General features: G+C 54.2%; 1 protein-coding gene across 1 annotated transcript in view; it reads right to left on the reverse strand.

The window, feature by feature from the left end:
* MMD2 (monocyte to macrophage differentiation associated 2) overlaps positions 1-15,391 on the reverse strand; it is a 42,292-nt gene that overhangs the window by 17,673 nt on the left and 9,228 nt on the right. Inside the window, exons 2-4 of the mRNA XM_074345599.1 lie at positions 6,799-6,880; positions 5,136-5,296; positions 2,188-2,262 (exon numbers count right to left, since the gene is read on the reverse strand). Of these exons, the coding sequence (XP_074201700.1) occupies positions 2,188-2,262; positions 5,136-5,296; positions 6,799-6,880 (318 nt within the window). The remainder of the gene's footprint in view (positions 1-2,187; positions 2,263-5,135; positions 5,297-6,798; positions 6,881-15,391) is intronic.

The following is a 15,391-nucleotide window of genomic DNA, read 5'->3' on the forward strand; positions in this document are numbered from 1 at the left end:
TCAGATCGGGGCAGTGGGTGTAAGCAACAGCCCCAGTACTGCACACCAGGGGGCGCTGTTGCCCTTCCACCTTCCCACCCGGCGTGCACAGGGGAGGGAATCCTAGAAAATGTGGTCCAGCTTAGTGAAGCCGACACAGTCCAAAGCCGCCGGCGCCGCTGGACGGCTGCGCCCCAGGCGCTGCCCCCATTACTCACCTCCTCACCTCACACTTTCCTCACGGAACCTCCTCTGGCGGCCTCCAGTCAGTAGAGACGAAAGACCAGGATGCCCTCTGCAAGTGTGAGCTACTGGCAGGAACCCCCAGGGTGGCTGCTGACGGGTGACGCAGAATCTCACGCACCCTGCTGCTGCTCCACTCTGTTCCGGAACCTTCTGGCTCTCAAATCACGGCACCGTCTTTTTCCTTGTCCAGCAGTGGACGTAATTTTTCTTTTGCCCTCCTCAATCTGTATAATTCTGTTTTGTTCGTTTTCTGAAGCCTTGGGGAAGGAAGACTCTGGGTCACACTTGATTATCTGTATCATTCAGGACATGGGCCTGCCTCGTTAATCCCGTGAATGACGTCTGTGCGCTGGTCACTGTGCCCTCAGCTCATCTCTCTTCGCTGCAGCACCAGCAAGGGTGCACTATCATTGTCTCCGTTTTACTGGTCAGGAAACTGAGGCTCAGAGAGACTCGGCAATCATCCCAGGGGGCGTGGCTGGGAAAGCTGGTCCAGGACCAGAACCTCGTGCTGTCCGACTCCGTGACTGCTCGGGGCGCCCTCTGAGCTGCGTGGCTGCATGCACACAGGCCCGCCCCACCATGCCATCACTGTCCTGTCGAGATCCCCCTCTGTCGACGAGAGCCTCAGTGTCCCGGCCCCGCAGAACATGCTCAAAAGGTGAGGGGAGGGGTCCTTCTCCCCTCACGGGGCTCTGCAGGCTCCCAGGCTCCCAGCACGCGACCTGACCGGAGTGTTTCTTTAGTCCAGGACTTCCGAAAACCCTGAGGCGCCGGCTGGGGGAACTTAACCGGTGCAAACTGTGCAGGGTGGCCCAGCGACAGCTAACCAGATGGCTGAGACCTGCTCCCACGCCCAGCGTCCAGTTCTTGGCTCTCCCCAACAAAGATCTGCTCACTGTAGGGGCCCCGCCATTTGGGTAGATCAAAAAAGGGTTGCCTCTTAATTCCACCTGATTCGAGCCAACATGACTGAGTGCGTGTGCTAACCGAGACACCAGCAGGGACAGTCAATGCAGCCCTGTTTGTTACAGCAAAGAAAGGGTGTGTCCCAAGGTCATAAATACCCATAAATAGGGTGGCCAGGGAACATTATGCTGCCATCAAAAAAGAGTACAGAAATCTGCAAAATACTAATGTGGAAAGGTGTCCCGAAGTACACAACTAAGAGAATGAAAGCAAACTACAGAGTCTGTATAGCATATTTCCTTTTGTATTAATTTAAATGTTTTTTTTTTCATTTTAGGGGGGAGGTAATTGGGTTTATTTATTTTGGGAGGAGGTACTGGGGATTGAACCCAGGACCCTAAGCATGTTAAGCATGTGCCTTACCACTTGAGCTATGCCCTTCCCCCGATTTCCTTTTGTATTACAAGTAGGAAAGCATCAAAAAAATTTTTTTAAGTTTTCACCTAAAAAAATAATAAAAATAAACTTGTGAGGGGGGAGGGTGTAGCTCCATGGTAGAGGGCATGCCTAGCATGCATGAGGTCCTGGGGTCAATCCCCAGCACCTCCATGAAAATAAGTAAATAAACAAATCTGGTTACCTCTCCCTGCTCCAAAGCAAAGCAAAGCAAATTAACTTGTGAGCCATAAAAAAGTAGGAAAGCAGAAAGAATAAAAAAAAAAAAATCAAAAGGAAAACAGTAGGAAAGTATGTTTATAAATATAAGACGTGTGTATTTGCATATATACATATGCATCCCATGTAAATGTATGTCTATATAGATACACACACGTACGCATTTGCTCTATTCTGCACAAAATCACTCCAGAAGGACACACGGGAAATGGGAGCCACATAGTTCCTTCCAGGAGGGGGACTGGGTGGAGGGCATCTTTTACCTGCGTTCTTTTGTGTTGAGCCAAGATACCACCCTACTGGACACAAAAAAATTCAAACAAAGAACAGAGAGGAAGCCAGCCCCCCCTACCCCCGAGGCCCCACAGAGACTCTCACCAGGGCGCGTAGGAGGCCGCGATGAAGAAGTAGATGACCATGCGGTCGGACATGTGCAAGCAGTGCTCCACGGTCCTGCGGCGAGAAGGCGGGTTACAGGGCTGCCCTGGACAAACGTGCTTCGGGGTGGCCTGGGCTCAGGACTGACGTGCCTCTATCCAGCCACGACCCCTCAGGCCTCAGCATCCCCATCTGTGAGTGACCAGACCAGTGACTTTCCCACCAGGCTCCCTGTCACCCTAGGGGTTGAATGGAGACGCTTCAGGGGTCCCGCCGAGGACCCTCCTCCCCACCCCCGCCATCCTCCTCCCGTGATGTAGTCAGAACAACTCCGCACTCTGTCTTATATACTGGGCTTTTCAAAAGACTTCAAATGATAAAGAACTCAGTGGCTTAAAAATAAGAACAAAACACAGACTCACAGATATAGAGAACATAATAAACAAGACAATAAAAAGAAGGAAAAAAAACAGATACAGAGAACAAACTAGTGGTTACCAGTGGGGAGAAGGTTCTGGGAGGGGCAAGATAGGGGTCGGGGAGTAAGAGGGACAAGCTATCATGTACAGAATAAATGAGCTACAAGGATGCACTGCGCAACGCCGGGTGTCGTAACCATAAATGGAGTACAACCTGTAAAAAAGTCGTGACTCACTATGTTGTACACCTGTAACTTACGTAATACTGTACACCAACTATACTTCAATAAAAAATGAAAAAATAAACAGAAAATGCATATGCCACACGAGCATAGCAAACAGAAGAAAACACGGAAAATTAAATGCTTATTTATTCTATTCACCTTTCCTTAAAAAAAATAAGAGCAAAACCAACAAATCTCGGTGCTCCCTGAAGACCCTCTGCGCTCCAGCATTCTGGTTCAGGTCCAGGCTCCGGAGCCAGAAGACCTGGGTTCCAGTCCAGCCCTACCAGGTGGAGACCACGACCTTGAACAAGTCACCACCCTCCTGAGCCTCAGTTCCCTGGTCTGCGGAACAGGAGGGCACCAACAACCCCGCACGCACGGCCGGGAGGACTCGGCGAGCCAGGCCTCAGCACAGCACACAGCGGCCAGTGCTCATCAGCATCGGCCTGCTCCTGCTACGACCTCACCTTGAAGGGCAAGTTACAGTCCTCGGGTCCTCAGTACGTCTGAGCAGGGCGGCAGCCAGCTGTCACAACAGCCCCGAGGGGCCCCACCTGCTGGAATTCACACCCCTGTGCGGCCCCCACCCCCCAGCGAGGTGGGCAAGTACATGGAATCAGCAGGTGGGGGCGGAGATGATGGCGTGTGGTTTCAGAGGCCAGAGCATAAACCATATGACAACCTCTGCCTTGTTCTCTGGGATCACAGGCTTTGGGGGGAATGAGCCATGTGGCCGTGGAGAGGTCCACGTGAGGACTTTGCACCCCCTAAACCCCAGCACCCACTTGCCAGCCCTGTGAGGGAGCCGCCTCAGAAGTGGCTTCTCCAGCTCTGTCAAGCCTTCAGGGGCCGGCGGCCCCAGCCAGCATCCTGACTGCATCAGGAGCCTTGAGCCAGAACCACACAGCTAAGCTCCCGAGGGAGACTGGGGCCCAGAGGCACATGGGGAGGAAGGCTGCGAAGAGAGGCGGAGGTTAGAGTGATGCGGCCGCAAGCCAGGGAACCGTGGGAACTGCCAGAAGCTGGAAGAGGCGGGAAAGAGCCTCCCCTAGGGGCACGGCCCTGCTGACACCCTGATCCCGGACCTCTGCCCTCTGAAACTATGAGAGATTAAGTTCCTGTTGTTTCAAGCCACCCAGAGTGTGGTAATTCATCATGGCAGCCACAAGACACCCATCCAGCAGGTTCAAGCAGGACCCACGGAGAGAAAAGAATGGGGACGGGAGGGGGTGGGACACAGCAGAGTCACGGGGCTTCTGGGGACAAGAGGGGCCTTGGACGTGGGGACCAGTGGTCACTGAAGCTGCTGCAATGGACCAGGCTGCCCCTGACTGTCCCCGGGGGCCCTGGAATCCAGGAATCAGCCCTGGCTTGGACAAGACCAACTCCGTGACCTGGAGCAAGTCCCATCACCATCCGAGTTCAGTGTCATCACCCACAAGTCAGGGATTCCACAAGCTGCCACGTGGACGAGCCGATGCAAGGGGCCGATGCGAGGAGCCCGTCACGCAAGGAAGAAGCATCCCAAGGGTCCACCAGCGGACGAATGGATAAAGCGCGGTCCCTCCACACAACGGAATACGGTTCAGCCTTGAAAAGGCGGGGAATTCTGACACCTGCTACAACGTGGATGAACCCTGAGGACACTGTGCTCACAAAAGGATAAATATTATACGGCTCCACTTACAGGGGGCACACAGAGCAGTCAAATTCACAGACACTGGGGAGTTAGTGCTTAATGAGGACAGAGTTTCAGTCTGGGAAGATGGAAATCTGTGGACAGACGGTGGTGATGGCTGCACAACAGTGTGAACGTACTTAATGCCACTGAACTGAACACTTAGAAATGGTGAAGATGGAAACTTTTGTGTCATGTGTATTTACCACGATTTTTTAAAAATTAAAAACACAACAAATCAAAATTAAAATCCAGGATTCTAATGGCAGAATTATTGGACCGATCAGGAGTGACATCTGCAGAGCGCACAGCACCCAGAGTGCCCAGAGGGGGAGATTAGTAGAATGGTTATGAGGGTCCCTGATAATGAGCCTGGGAGGGAGGGGCCTGCCCCTCAGCCGCTCAGAGGCGAGCAAATGAGGATCACATGGGTGGCCCGCCCAGGTGGGACTCAACTCCGTCTGCCAGAGGCAAAGATGGCACAAGGGTCTTCCGTCCTGGGTCCCTCCTGGCTCAGCCAAGTGTGCCCAGAAGCGTCCTGCCTCACCCTCGGCCCGCCGTGGGCTCCGGCCCCTGGTCACCCTGCCGGGCACGCGCCTCTTCCCTCGGGCTGGACGCAGGTACCTGAGGTGGCTCTTCTTCCAGGAGATGGTGTGGAACACGGTGGACACCACAAAGAGCCCACAGAGGCCGAGGCCGTAGATCCAGGCAGAGATGGTCTCCCAGTCATCGTCCGACAGAAAGTAGAGGTTGGAGCTGCCAAGGATGCTGGGGATGATCCAGAGCTGGAAGAGGGGCAGAGGGGCTGCCAGACCGCCTCGGAGTGGGGTCCGGGCGCGTACCGCGCCCTGAGCAACCCGAGCCTCTTACCCAGATCTGCAGGTCTGACAGAACTTCCCAGATGGAGGGAAGGTTCCAGACCCGCCCTGTGTGACAGAACTTCCCAGATGGAGGGAAGGTTCCAGACCCGCCCTGTGTGACAGAACTTCCCAGATGGAGGGAAGGTTCCAGACCCGCCCTGTGTGACAGAACTTCCCAGATGGAGGGAAGGTTCCAGACCCGCCCTGTGTGACAGAACTTCCCAGATGGAGGGAAGGTTCTAGACCCACCCTGTGTGACAGAACTTCCCAGATGGAGGGAAGGTTCCAGACCCGCCCTGTGTGACAGAACTTCCCAGATGGAGGGAAGGTTCCAGACCCGCCCTGTTCAGCAGAACTTCCCACGACAGCAGAAACATTCTAGACTTGCACTGTCCAATATGGGAGCCGCTAGGCACATGGAGTTACTGAGCACTTGAAATGTGACTTGTACCACTGAGGACCTGAAGTTTTCATTTTATTTCATTGTAATTGATTTCAATTTCAATTCCAACAGCTGCACGAGGCCAGTGGCTACCATACTGGACAGCATAGCTCTAGAGGATGCAGTGGGAAAATGGAAAACCAAATCTTCTGTCTTCAAGAAGCATCTCTGGCCACTGCCCCCACCCTCTGTGTCCTCTGATGCCCTGATCTCAAGATCCCCAGGCAGGCCAGGCTGCTTCATGCTGCTGCGTTGCTGCACATGTGGTTCTCTCTGAAGAATACGTCCCTCCCACCATGTCTACTCGAAAACCCCCCACTCTGCAAATCGTGGTTTATCCAGTGTTCCCCCTGAGAAATCTCAGAACTCTGCAAAGCACCGGGGGCAGGAGGCCCCTGGAAGGGTCTGCCCAATTCTGGGTGTTAGGGGTATGTTTTCTAGAGAGAGAGGCTCCAGCAGCTCCAGCCAACAGAACCGTAATGCAGGTGGCACAGGTGATGGCAGGTTTCCTAGCAGTCACGTTTGTAAAAAGGAAAATTAAATGGGTGACACTAATTTTTACAACATATTTTGTTTAGCCCAATAGATCCAAAATATCATTTCAACTAGTAATTAATATACAAATTATTAAGGAGAGTTTTACATTCTTTTTTCACACTAAGTCTTCAAAAGCTGGGGCGTATTTTACACTCGCAGCACACCTCAGTTCAGATGAGTCGCATTTCAATTGCACGAGGCCAGTGGCTACCAAGCTGGACAACGTAAGTCTACATCTTAAAGCAAAAGAGAGGCACGCTCAGGGCCGCTGTCTTCCCTCGAGGTCCCACTCACTCCTCCTAGGGCCACGGAAGGCTTGAGGAACAGGCCGCTTGGGACATCGCCGTGGAATGGAGACCCTGAATCTCTCCACGGGCAAAGAAGCTGCCTCCCCGACCCCCACCCGGAAGTGTCCCCCTCAGCTCTCAGCCCCTCAAGGCCGACTCACAGCATGGGTGGCGCAGTTGGCGGCATGTTCGTACTCCGTGGGCTGGTACCTCTTGTGGGCGGGGACTCGGTGGTTCATAAACCTGGAAGGAGACACAGTTCCTGGAAGCTTGGCCGGGAAGCCGGGAGCCGCGCTAGTCACAGAATTCCCAGGAGGCCTGAAGACCTCGGCCCCCTGCTGGTGATGGGGGGGGGTCCTCTTTCCCTCCCCTCCCGTTTCCCGCCTCTTCTTCCCTCCCTCCCTCACACCTTCTCCCTCTAGTACACTTCTCCTGGACTACCCACACTTTGTGCCTAATCCCCAAAGTGCTTCGCTAAATACTGGGCTGCAGCATCCTCTTCACTTCCTGTTGTCAATTTTCTTTACGCAAAACTGACGCACAGTATAGCTCCCCAGGGAACAGCCTGATGGGTCTTACACAGGTGCACGCCCACGGGACCACCGCCCAGAGGGGCTGGAGCTCCTTGGGCTTCTGGCCTCCAGAACCGCGCGAGACCAAATTTCTGTTGTTTCGGGGCACTAAGTGTGTGTTCACTGGTTACACTGCCCTGGACACACTACCACAGGTACACACAGTGTAAACTTCGATGGATTCTGCCCAAAAGCCCCCAAAAGAGGCTGTGCTAATTTACAGTCCCTCCAGCTGGGCAGGGGGGTGGGGGTGGGGGTCAGAGGTCCATTGTGAAGGGGCGTGGCGGACACCCTTCCCCCGGGGGGGAAACCGCCAAGTCCCCCCCACCTGCTGAGGGGCTGCCCTCTCCTCTGTCCCTTTAACAAACACCAACAAGCCACCGGTGGTGCCAGCCACTGGGGTCCAAGGGTGATGTCACGGTTGCCATGGCGACCCAGGGTGGACGGTTATTTATTTATTTCTGGGCTCCACAAAACTCTCCTTGTCTCCCACCCAAGCTGCAGCTACTTTGAATAGGGCAAGAGAGAGAGAGAGAGGGGCCAGGGGGACAGGGCCCGGGGCCAGGAGCAAACACCCAAGAAACAGAGTTCCCACAGCCCTCAAGAACCAAGAACTTTTTCTTTAACTCCTTGTGGCCTCCTTTCTCTCTTCATGAACCTCTAGGCAGGCATTTGATGAGGACAATGAATTCGTTGTTTCCGTTTCAATTTGCCTTTCAATTTACGCTCAGTAAACTTTCCCTTTTTCCACTACAGCTTTTTACGAGTCTTGGCAAACGGAGAGTTGGGTAACCACCACCACAAGCAAGATCAAGAACAGGTCCATCACCCACCCCAAGCCCCGAAGCGCGCACCTGCCGCCTGTACCCAGTCCCTCCCGCAGCCCCATGACCGCCGCTCTGTCCCCGTCCCTGCAGCTTTGCCTGTCCAGGAAGGTCACATACACGGGGTCACACTGCAGCCCTGCAGATCTTTTTATTTTAATATCTAAAGAGGATTGATTGTATAAAGTCAAAGTGTATTCTTTGGGGGGTTAATTAGGTTTATTTATTTATTTGTTTAAAAGGAGGGACTGGGGATTGAACCCAGGACCTCGTGCATGCTAAGCACGCACCCTGCCCCTGAGCTGCACCCTCCCCACCTCAAAATGTATCCTTAGGTGAAAAGAAACTGTGCTTTGAATGCCAAACAGGGATTCACTTATTTTCTACTGAAAACGTATCTAAGGCAAACCTGGTTTATATGAGAAGAAACTGAGTTCTCCTAACATTACCATTCTTGGCCATCATCTCAACCTTTCCAGCCTTTTTTTTTTTTTTCCCTGGTCTTCTGAGTTTGGCTTTTTTCTCTCAGCTTAATGCATGTGAGATCCATCCATGCTGCTGCCTGGACCAGTGGTTCCTTCCTTCTCATTGGTGGGAACCAGTCCAGTGTACAAGACGTATAATGGCTTGTTTACCCATTCCCCAGGAGAGGCACAAGGGAATGATTTTTGACAGCTGAAATGCAGAGATGAAATTTAGGATGTTCTGGACCAGAGCTGGCAGTCAGCTAGGCAGCTTGCAAGACAGTGGGAAATTTCTCTTAAAAGGGTCGGCATTTCTAGCAGGTTGCCGCTGGCTCAACTTATGGAGGGAAGTGGGCCTTCTGCTCCTCTCAGGAGAACAAAATCCCCATTCTGTGGCCAACCCTTGCCACTCAGATGACCACGCTTAGTGGCCACGACACTGGATGGGGGTGCGGTGGGCAACTCCACGTGGAGGGCTCCCAAACTGAGCTGGGAGGGAGATTAGGACAGAAAGTTGACTCTCCTCCTGAACTGGAGGGGGCAGGCCTCGGGAGTCAGGCAGAGTGGGGTGGAAAATCCCTGCCTGGTCCCTTAGCTGCTGTGTGACACAGGGGAAATGCCTTAACGTCTCTGGGCTGCAGCTTCCTTGTGTGTAAAAGGAGACTGTAGCCGTAGCCTGCAGGCATCAGGAGACAGTACGGCTCCAGAGCCCATGCGGGCACCTGGCACACGGCGGTGCTCAGAGAGTGGGTGTCCTCGCCTCTCCCCGGGAAGCTCCCCCGGGAGCCCAGGCACCGTTTTCTTACTGGTGCGCACTTTGCAGGGAAGTTCAGGTACTTCCCTCAACATCCCTGCAAAGTAGTTACGAATAATCCAATTTGAAGATGAGACTCACAAGAGGTCAGGCCAGTGTTTCTCAATCTTGGCCACACATTAAGAACCACCCAGGAAATGGACGGATGGATGAATAAAGCAGCCCAACCATACAGCGGAATATTATTCAGCCATAACGTCTGCCACCATCAGGATAAGCCTCAGACACACAATGCTCAGTGAAAGAAGCCAGACGCGGAAGGTCCCGTGTTGTGTAGTCCCACTTATATGAAATGTCCAGAGCAGGCAAACTCATAAAGGCAGAGAGCAGATTAGGGGTCTCCAGGGGCTGGGGGTGGGGGGAGAAGCTGCTTAATGGGTACAGGGGTTCCTTTCAGGGTGGTGGGAACGTTTACTGAATAGAGGTGGCGGTGGCACAACACTGTGAATGTACTAAATGCCGTTGGACAGTTCACTTTAAAATAGCTGATTTTTGTCATGTCAGTTTCTTGGCAATTTTTAAATGCCAAGTAAAAGGATCACCTGGGAAGCTTTTAAATCTGCCGATGCCCAGGCTACGCGCTCGACCAAACAGGCTGGACTCTCTGGGGCTGGGACCCAGGCATCGGTAATTCTAAAGTTCCCTGGTGAGAAGCACTGAGTTAGATTCATTAAAAACCTGGCTTGTGACTAAAAGTCACAGAGAGTGGGACGAACACTAGTCACGGGAATTAACTTGAATGCTTAACAACAGAAGAATGGTAAACGCAGAAAAAGAGGCCAGAGGAAATCAAGAGGGATGGACGGATTTGGGGGTGCTGGTCACGGATGTCTTCCTCTCCTCATTTTTTAAGTTCCAGGATTGGGTGGAAGATAATTTGACCTATCGTGTTTGAATTTTTATAAGATGATATTCAGGTTTTACTTGTATAACTGAAAATCAGCCTTTAAACCTGTATAATGACGTGGGAAGTATGTGGCATAACGCATCTGGTCATCCTCTCCAGGAGGACTGGTTATGGATCTGGAAGCAAAGGAAGAGATGGGACAGAGCCCTTTCCCAGACCCTGAAACCAGCACTTCATTGGCCAGTGGTCAGAGCAGCCCCGGCCACAAGTCATTCATGATCCCCAGTCCCCCTGGACCCTGGCTTTGTCAGTCCCTCCCACGTTGGAAAGTTCACACTAAGACTTTCAGGTCCCCGAGACTCCTACGTCCCACCACCCAAGGCAATGCCCTGGAGGACTAAAAGCATTAATGCCTGTGCCAAGGCCAAGAACAAAAATGCCAGGCGGCCTCTGCGTGGGCTAGAAGACTCTGTGTTCCAGGGGATTTACTTCCTTTGTCTCCCATCCCTGACTCAGTCCCTACAGTCTCCCCCCACCCCAGGAAAGCGCTCCCCATGGCCCACAGTCATCATGCCTCTGGACCTTCCACACGCTGTTCCTTCTGCTTAAAAGTCCCTTTCCCTCTTCTCCACCTGGTAAACTCCTATTCAGCCTTCAGAGCCCAGGTCAAATGGCCCCCTGGCACTGAAAAATCTTCCTCAATCCCCACCTTCATACGCCATCCAGACAGGGTTGTAAGTTGCTTTCTCTCACCTCCGGGCCACTGCTCAAGTTGCCTGCTGGGAACCTCCTTCCCTCCTTTCTCTTCCTGGGGCACTCCTAGGCAGAGAGAGTGGCTCTTCCCTTTGGACTCCCACAGCTGCCTGTGCAACCTCTATCATAGCACAGATGATATATATTTGGGTGCTTCTGGGTCTGCCTTGGCCCGAAGACTGCAAACCTGGGGACTGGCCCTGATTCATCTTCGTCTTCCTGGTATCAACACAGAGCCTACAGGAAACAGGTGATGCCTGGCAAATAACCAGTCATTTATTAAGTCATTCAGACTCCAGGTAGCAAGTCAGCAACAGTCTCAGTCTTTCAAAACCTTCAGAAACTTTGGAATAGACAGACTCCTGAGACATAGGTCTACGCAGCCAGTACCTCGGCTGCCCACGGTCACATGATTCCAGGGACGGGGCCAGTTTGCCGTTTTAGAAAAGTGGGAAGTGTGAAAGGAAACCCCCACGGGGCGCCCGGGGAGGAGGGAAATATTACTTCTTTTCTTTGTTTCTGTGCTGCCTGACTGGCTACCGTATTCATTTACTGCTTCAATAATTTTGTTAAAATCTTCTAAAACAAAATGTTTCAAACATGTAAGTCTACATCGGAAATCAATCTCCCAGACCAGGCATTCGTCCTCCAACCTACAGCATTACAGCTGGGAGAGGGGAGGGGCTGGTCCCCAAGAGAGTTCTGGAAGCCACCCAACTGTCCATCCAGAGTATTATGGAAATGCGCTGCGGAGGGTCCCCCACGGACCGAGGCAGCAGAGAGAACCAGTGAGCACACACTGCCTCAGAGACACGGGGCATCACGTTCATGGCGTCAAACAACAGGATACACTCTCCGATTCTACTTTATAAACTTTGAGAATCAGCAACAGGAGTCATTGAGGATAAAAGCTGGGACAGTGGTAACCTTTGGGAGCACGGGCCAGTGACTAGGGGCCATGAGGGGTCTCTGGCGACTGGTGACATTGAGTGACTTGATCTGGGTGCTGATCCCGTAGGCGCGTTCAGATTTCCAGCCATAATGGCAAGACACACACTTTCCTGGACATCATATTTCAGTAAAAGTTTTAAAGATGGAGTGGCCCCAGGCTCCTACTGACCAGGTCTGGGAGGGGTCTGGAAAAGGTGTGCTTTCTAAACCATAGCCCTGGGGTCTCTCCAGGCAGCCCCAGGTAGGGCATAAGCTTGCCCTGTCCCCACCGCTGCCTCCCTTTGGGCCTGGGCTGAACGCACCCCAGGTGTTCACCCTCGCCTCCAGCTCCCCAGCCTCAGAGCTTCTATAGTTTCTCCCTGTCCTTCTGACCTGGGCCCTGCCAGAGTCTGTAGCCCCCGGAGAGAAGCAGGCCTCCTCTCCCAGATGAGCGCAGACACAGGGAAACTGCAGAGGCCGCCCCTGCTGGGCTGGGCTTGTGCCTGGCGGTGGCAGCCCCGAATCCCCGGGGCAGAGGACTAAAGATATTTGTCCAGGAGACAAAGGGGGGTCTGTCTGTCTGTCCCACAGGGGCAAGGGCAGCCCAGGCCAGAGCTGGCCCGGGGCCGTCAGAGTCTCTCCCTTTCTCCAGCTTGGCCCCGGGCGACTTCTTTGTGTCCATTCATGAATTCACAGCTCCTCCCGGACAGCAGACAGCATTTTGGCTCAGTCTTTGGGAAACAGAGTAGGGGAGAAACAGTCCATGGGCCGGTGCCAGCTCGGAATTGTTGTGAGATCAAAATCCCAGGGGGGAGAGAGCCGGAACAGGAGGGGAAGGCGAGGGAGCTGGGAGGAGAGGGAGCAGGGGGAGAAGGGCTGAGGTCTCTGGCAGAGAACACGTGGCATTCCACATGAGTGGCGCCCCCCCCCGAGGTGTGATCCTAGTGGTGCTTGCCTGACACAGCTGGGGCCAGACCCCAGCCCTGCACCCCCTGCTCTGCTCCCTGGGGAATCTCCTCCCCTCTGGGATAATGAGGGTCCATGCTTCTGAAGCAGGGACCACCCCATCCTCCCTGCTTAACCGGAAGCTCCCAGAAGGTAACAGGTGATGAGATGCCACGGGAACCCAGACCTCTCGAACCAGAACCCGGGGTGGGGCCCCCACCTCCACAATCTTTGTAACGAGGGGCTGATGCCAGCCTGAGTGGTTGCCCCGCTGCCTCAATGCTGTGGGTGCCCGTCCCCCATCTCAGCATATCCAGACCCCGAGCCCGCAGCTCTGATCTGGGGGATTTGCGCTGCAACTGCAGGAGCCCAAGAGTCACTGCTCCGAGGAATCAGCCTCCATCAGTGACTCACAGGGCACAGATGGACACCCCAGCTCCTCTGCCCTCAGTGGAGATAACTTCCGCCCCGTTGCACACTGTCTCCCAAGAAGAATTAAGCTCTGGGCGCCCACAGAGCAACCTGGCCCTTCACAGACCCTTTAGTGGCTGTGCGCCCTTCCTGTTCTCACTTCCGCTCTCTCCCATTGCTGTATCTTGGGGGCTCCTCCCAAACACACCACTCGCCGTTGCACCTTGTTTTGGGGTCCGCTTCTGGGGAAACCCACACTAAGGCAGAATCTGGCAGCTAAGGATAGAGACCCACAGGCGCCGGCCCCCAGCGCACCGGGCAAGAAGCAGCACTGCTCTGAATTATTCCAGTCCCAGCTGAGGATGCTGCCAACCCCAGCAGGCCGGGTGGCACAGCACTTCACAGTTTGCAAGGCTCACTCACACCCGCCCTGGCTTCTACCACCTCTGGAAGGGACAGGCCACCACCCCGTCCGCCCTTGCACTCTAAACCCAGGTCGCTGTGGGCTCCCTGCCCCTTCCCATCTCCGCGGTTTTCCCCTCCCTGAAACCATGGTAGGATTACGATCCTGAACATTTCCTTCTCCTCTCAGGGGCCACACCCAGAACACGCAGTCTAAGAGGTCCGTCCCAAACTGGAATCCACTGGGAGGAACTTTAAGAAAATCAGTAAATATGGTCTCTCTCCACCCCCTCAACACCCCCACACCCCGGGTAACTTTAGCCCTTGGTTCTCCCTCCGTAGAGAGTCAAAGCAGCTCTAACTCCAGAGATGAGGGGGGCACTTTCGACAGCCCATCTTCCTGCCAGAGAGCCAGGGCTCCCAGGAGTGGCCGATCCTTTCACAGCAAAGCATTTTCTCCGTGCTCCTACTACTCCCTGGGAAAGGGGGGGCCGCCCCAGGGCCCGTGGAACATGGCAGAGGCCTTGGAATGTCCCATCCCCGCCAACACAGGGCCACATGACCGGCACAGCCCAGCCCTGCCCACGGCCAAGCGTCCAGGGTGCCAGCCTACAACAGGGTGGAGCCAGGGCAGTTCCATAGCAGAGGGCTCTGGGATCCACCGAAGTGGGTTTCCAGCCCAGCTCCATCCCCGAGGACCAGGATTCAGGCATCAACTCCTGAGCAAGGCAGCTGCCTTCAGGGAGAAACAGATTTCCCCAGAGACCTACAGCTTTCTGCAGCAAAACGCACATACGTGCATACACACACGAACACACACACAAACCCGCCCCCACCGCCACGCACACACACTGTGCACACAACCCTAGGAGCTTCACTGAGCCCAAAACACCATCCACACATCCTAATAATATCTCCACTATGAACAGGGAGCGAGCCATTCCTTCCTCTGAGGCCCTCCTTTGAAAGAAATGAGCCTTGGTTTTTGTCTCACGTCATCGTGAAGACCCCACCACCGTGGCAGACGAAGAGCAGACACGTGCGGGGGTAAGGGTCTTCTTCCTTAAGAGGCTCCTGAAAATCACAAAACTGCAACCGTGATGCAATCATTGATTCAGACAAGGGCAACCCACGGATGCGGAGAAGGCTGGTGAGAGGTTGCTGAGCAACGGGACAGTCACATCCAGGGGGCCCAGCGTCACTGCGCAGGCCCGAGACCAACCTCGGCATCACCAGAACGGGACCGTCAGATGTTCCGTGCCTCCCGCGGGGGATGCAAGGCCACGTGCCTTGCCTTTCTTGCCAAGGACGTCGACCCTGAAGGTAATCCGCCTCTGCAGCTGTGCGGGCTACTCGGGCAGCCATGGGCCAGGGGTGGGTAAGTCAATGTAAACTCACCAAAACTAGACAAAGTGGACAGTTCAGCTGCTCCATCACACAAGCCGCACATCACACGCTCAGCAGCGCGAGGAGGTATTGCCCGCGCTGCCAGGTGTGCGGGTCCGGTGGGTCCAGAAGCAGCCCTCACCCATTAGAGGCGTGGACTGGAGCAGCATCCGCAGGGGTCTGTCTTCAACTGCGTCCTCCCCTCCCGTGCACCTGCCAGCTTCCCTGAAGAACTCCCACTAATCTTTAAGGACCCACCCAAATGCCCCAATCTCTCTGCAGCTTCTCCTGTCCTACAGTGGGTACTTGTGGTTTCTGCCTGTCCACCTGTATCCCCTACTTAATCAATGGCCCCGCTGTTGTTCCGGGTCACCCCTTCTCTGCTCTCACTCCATCGGGTTCAGGT

The sequence above is a fragment of the Camelus bactrianus genome, chromosome 18, assembly GCF_048773025.1.
Source record: "Camelus bactrianus isolate YW-2024 breed Bactrian camel chromosome 18, ASM4877302v1, whole genome shotgun sequence".
Classification (NCBI taxonomy): Eukaryota; Metazoa; Chordata; class Mammalia; order Artiodactyla; family Camelidae; genus Camelus; species Camelus bactrianus.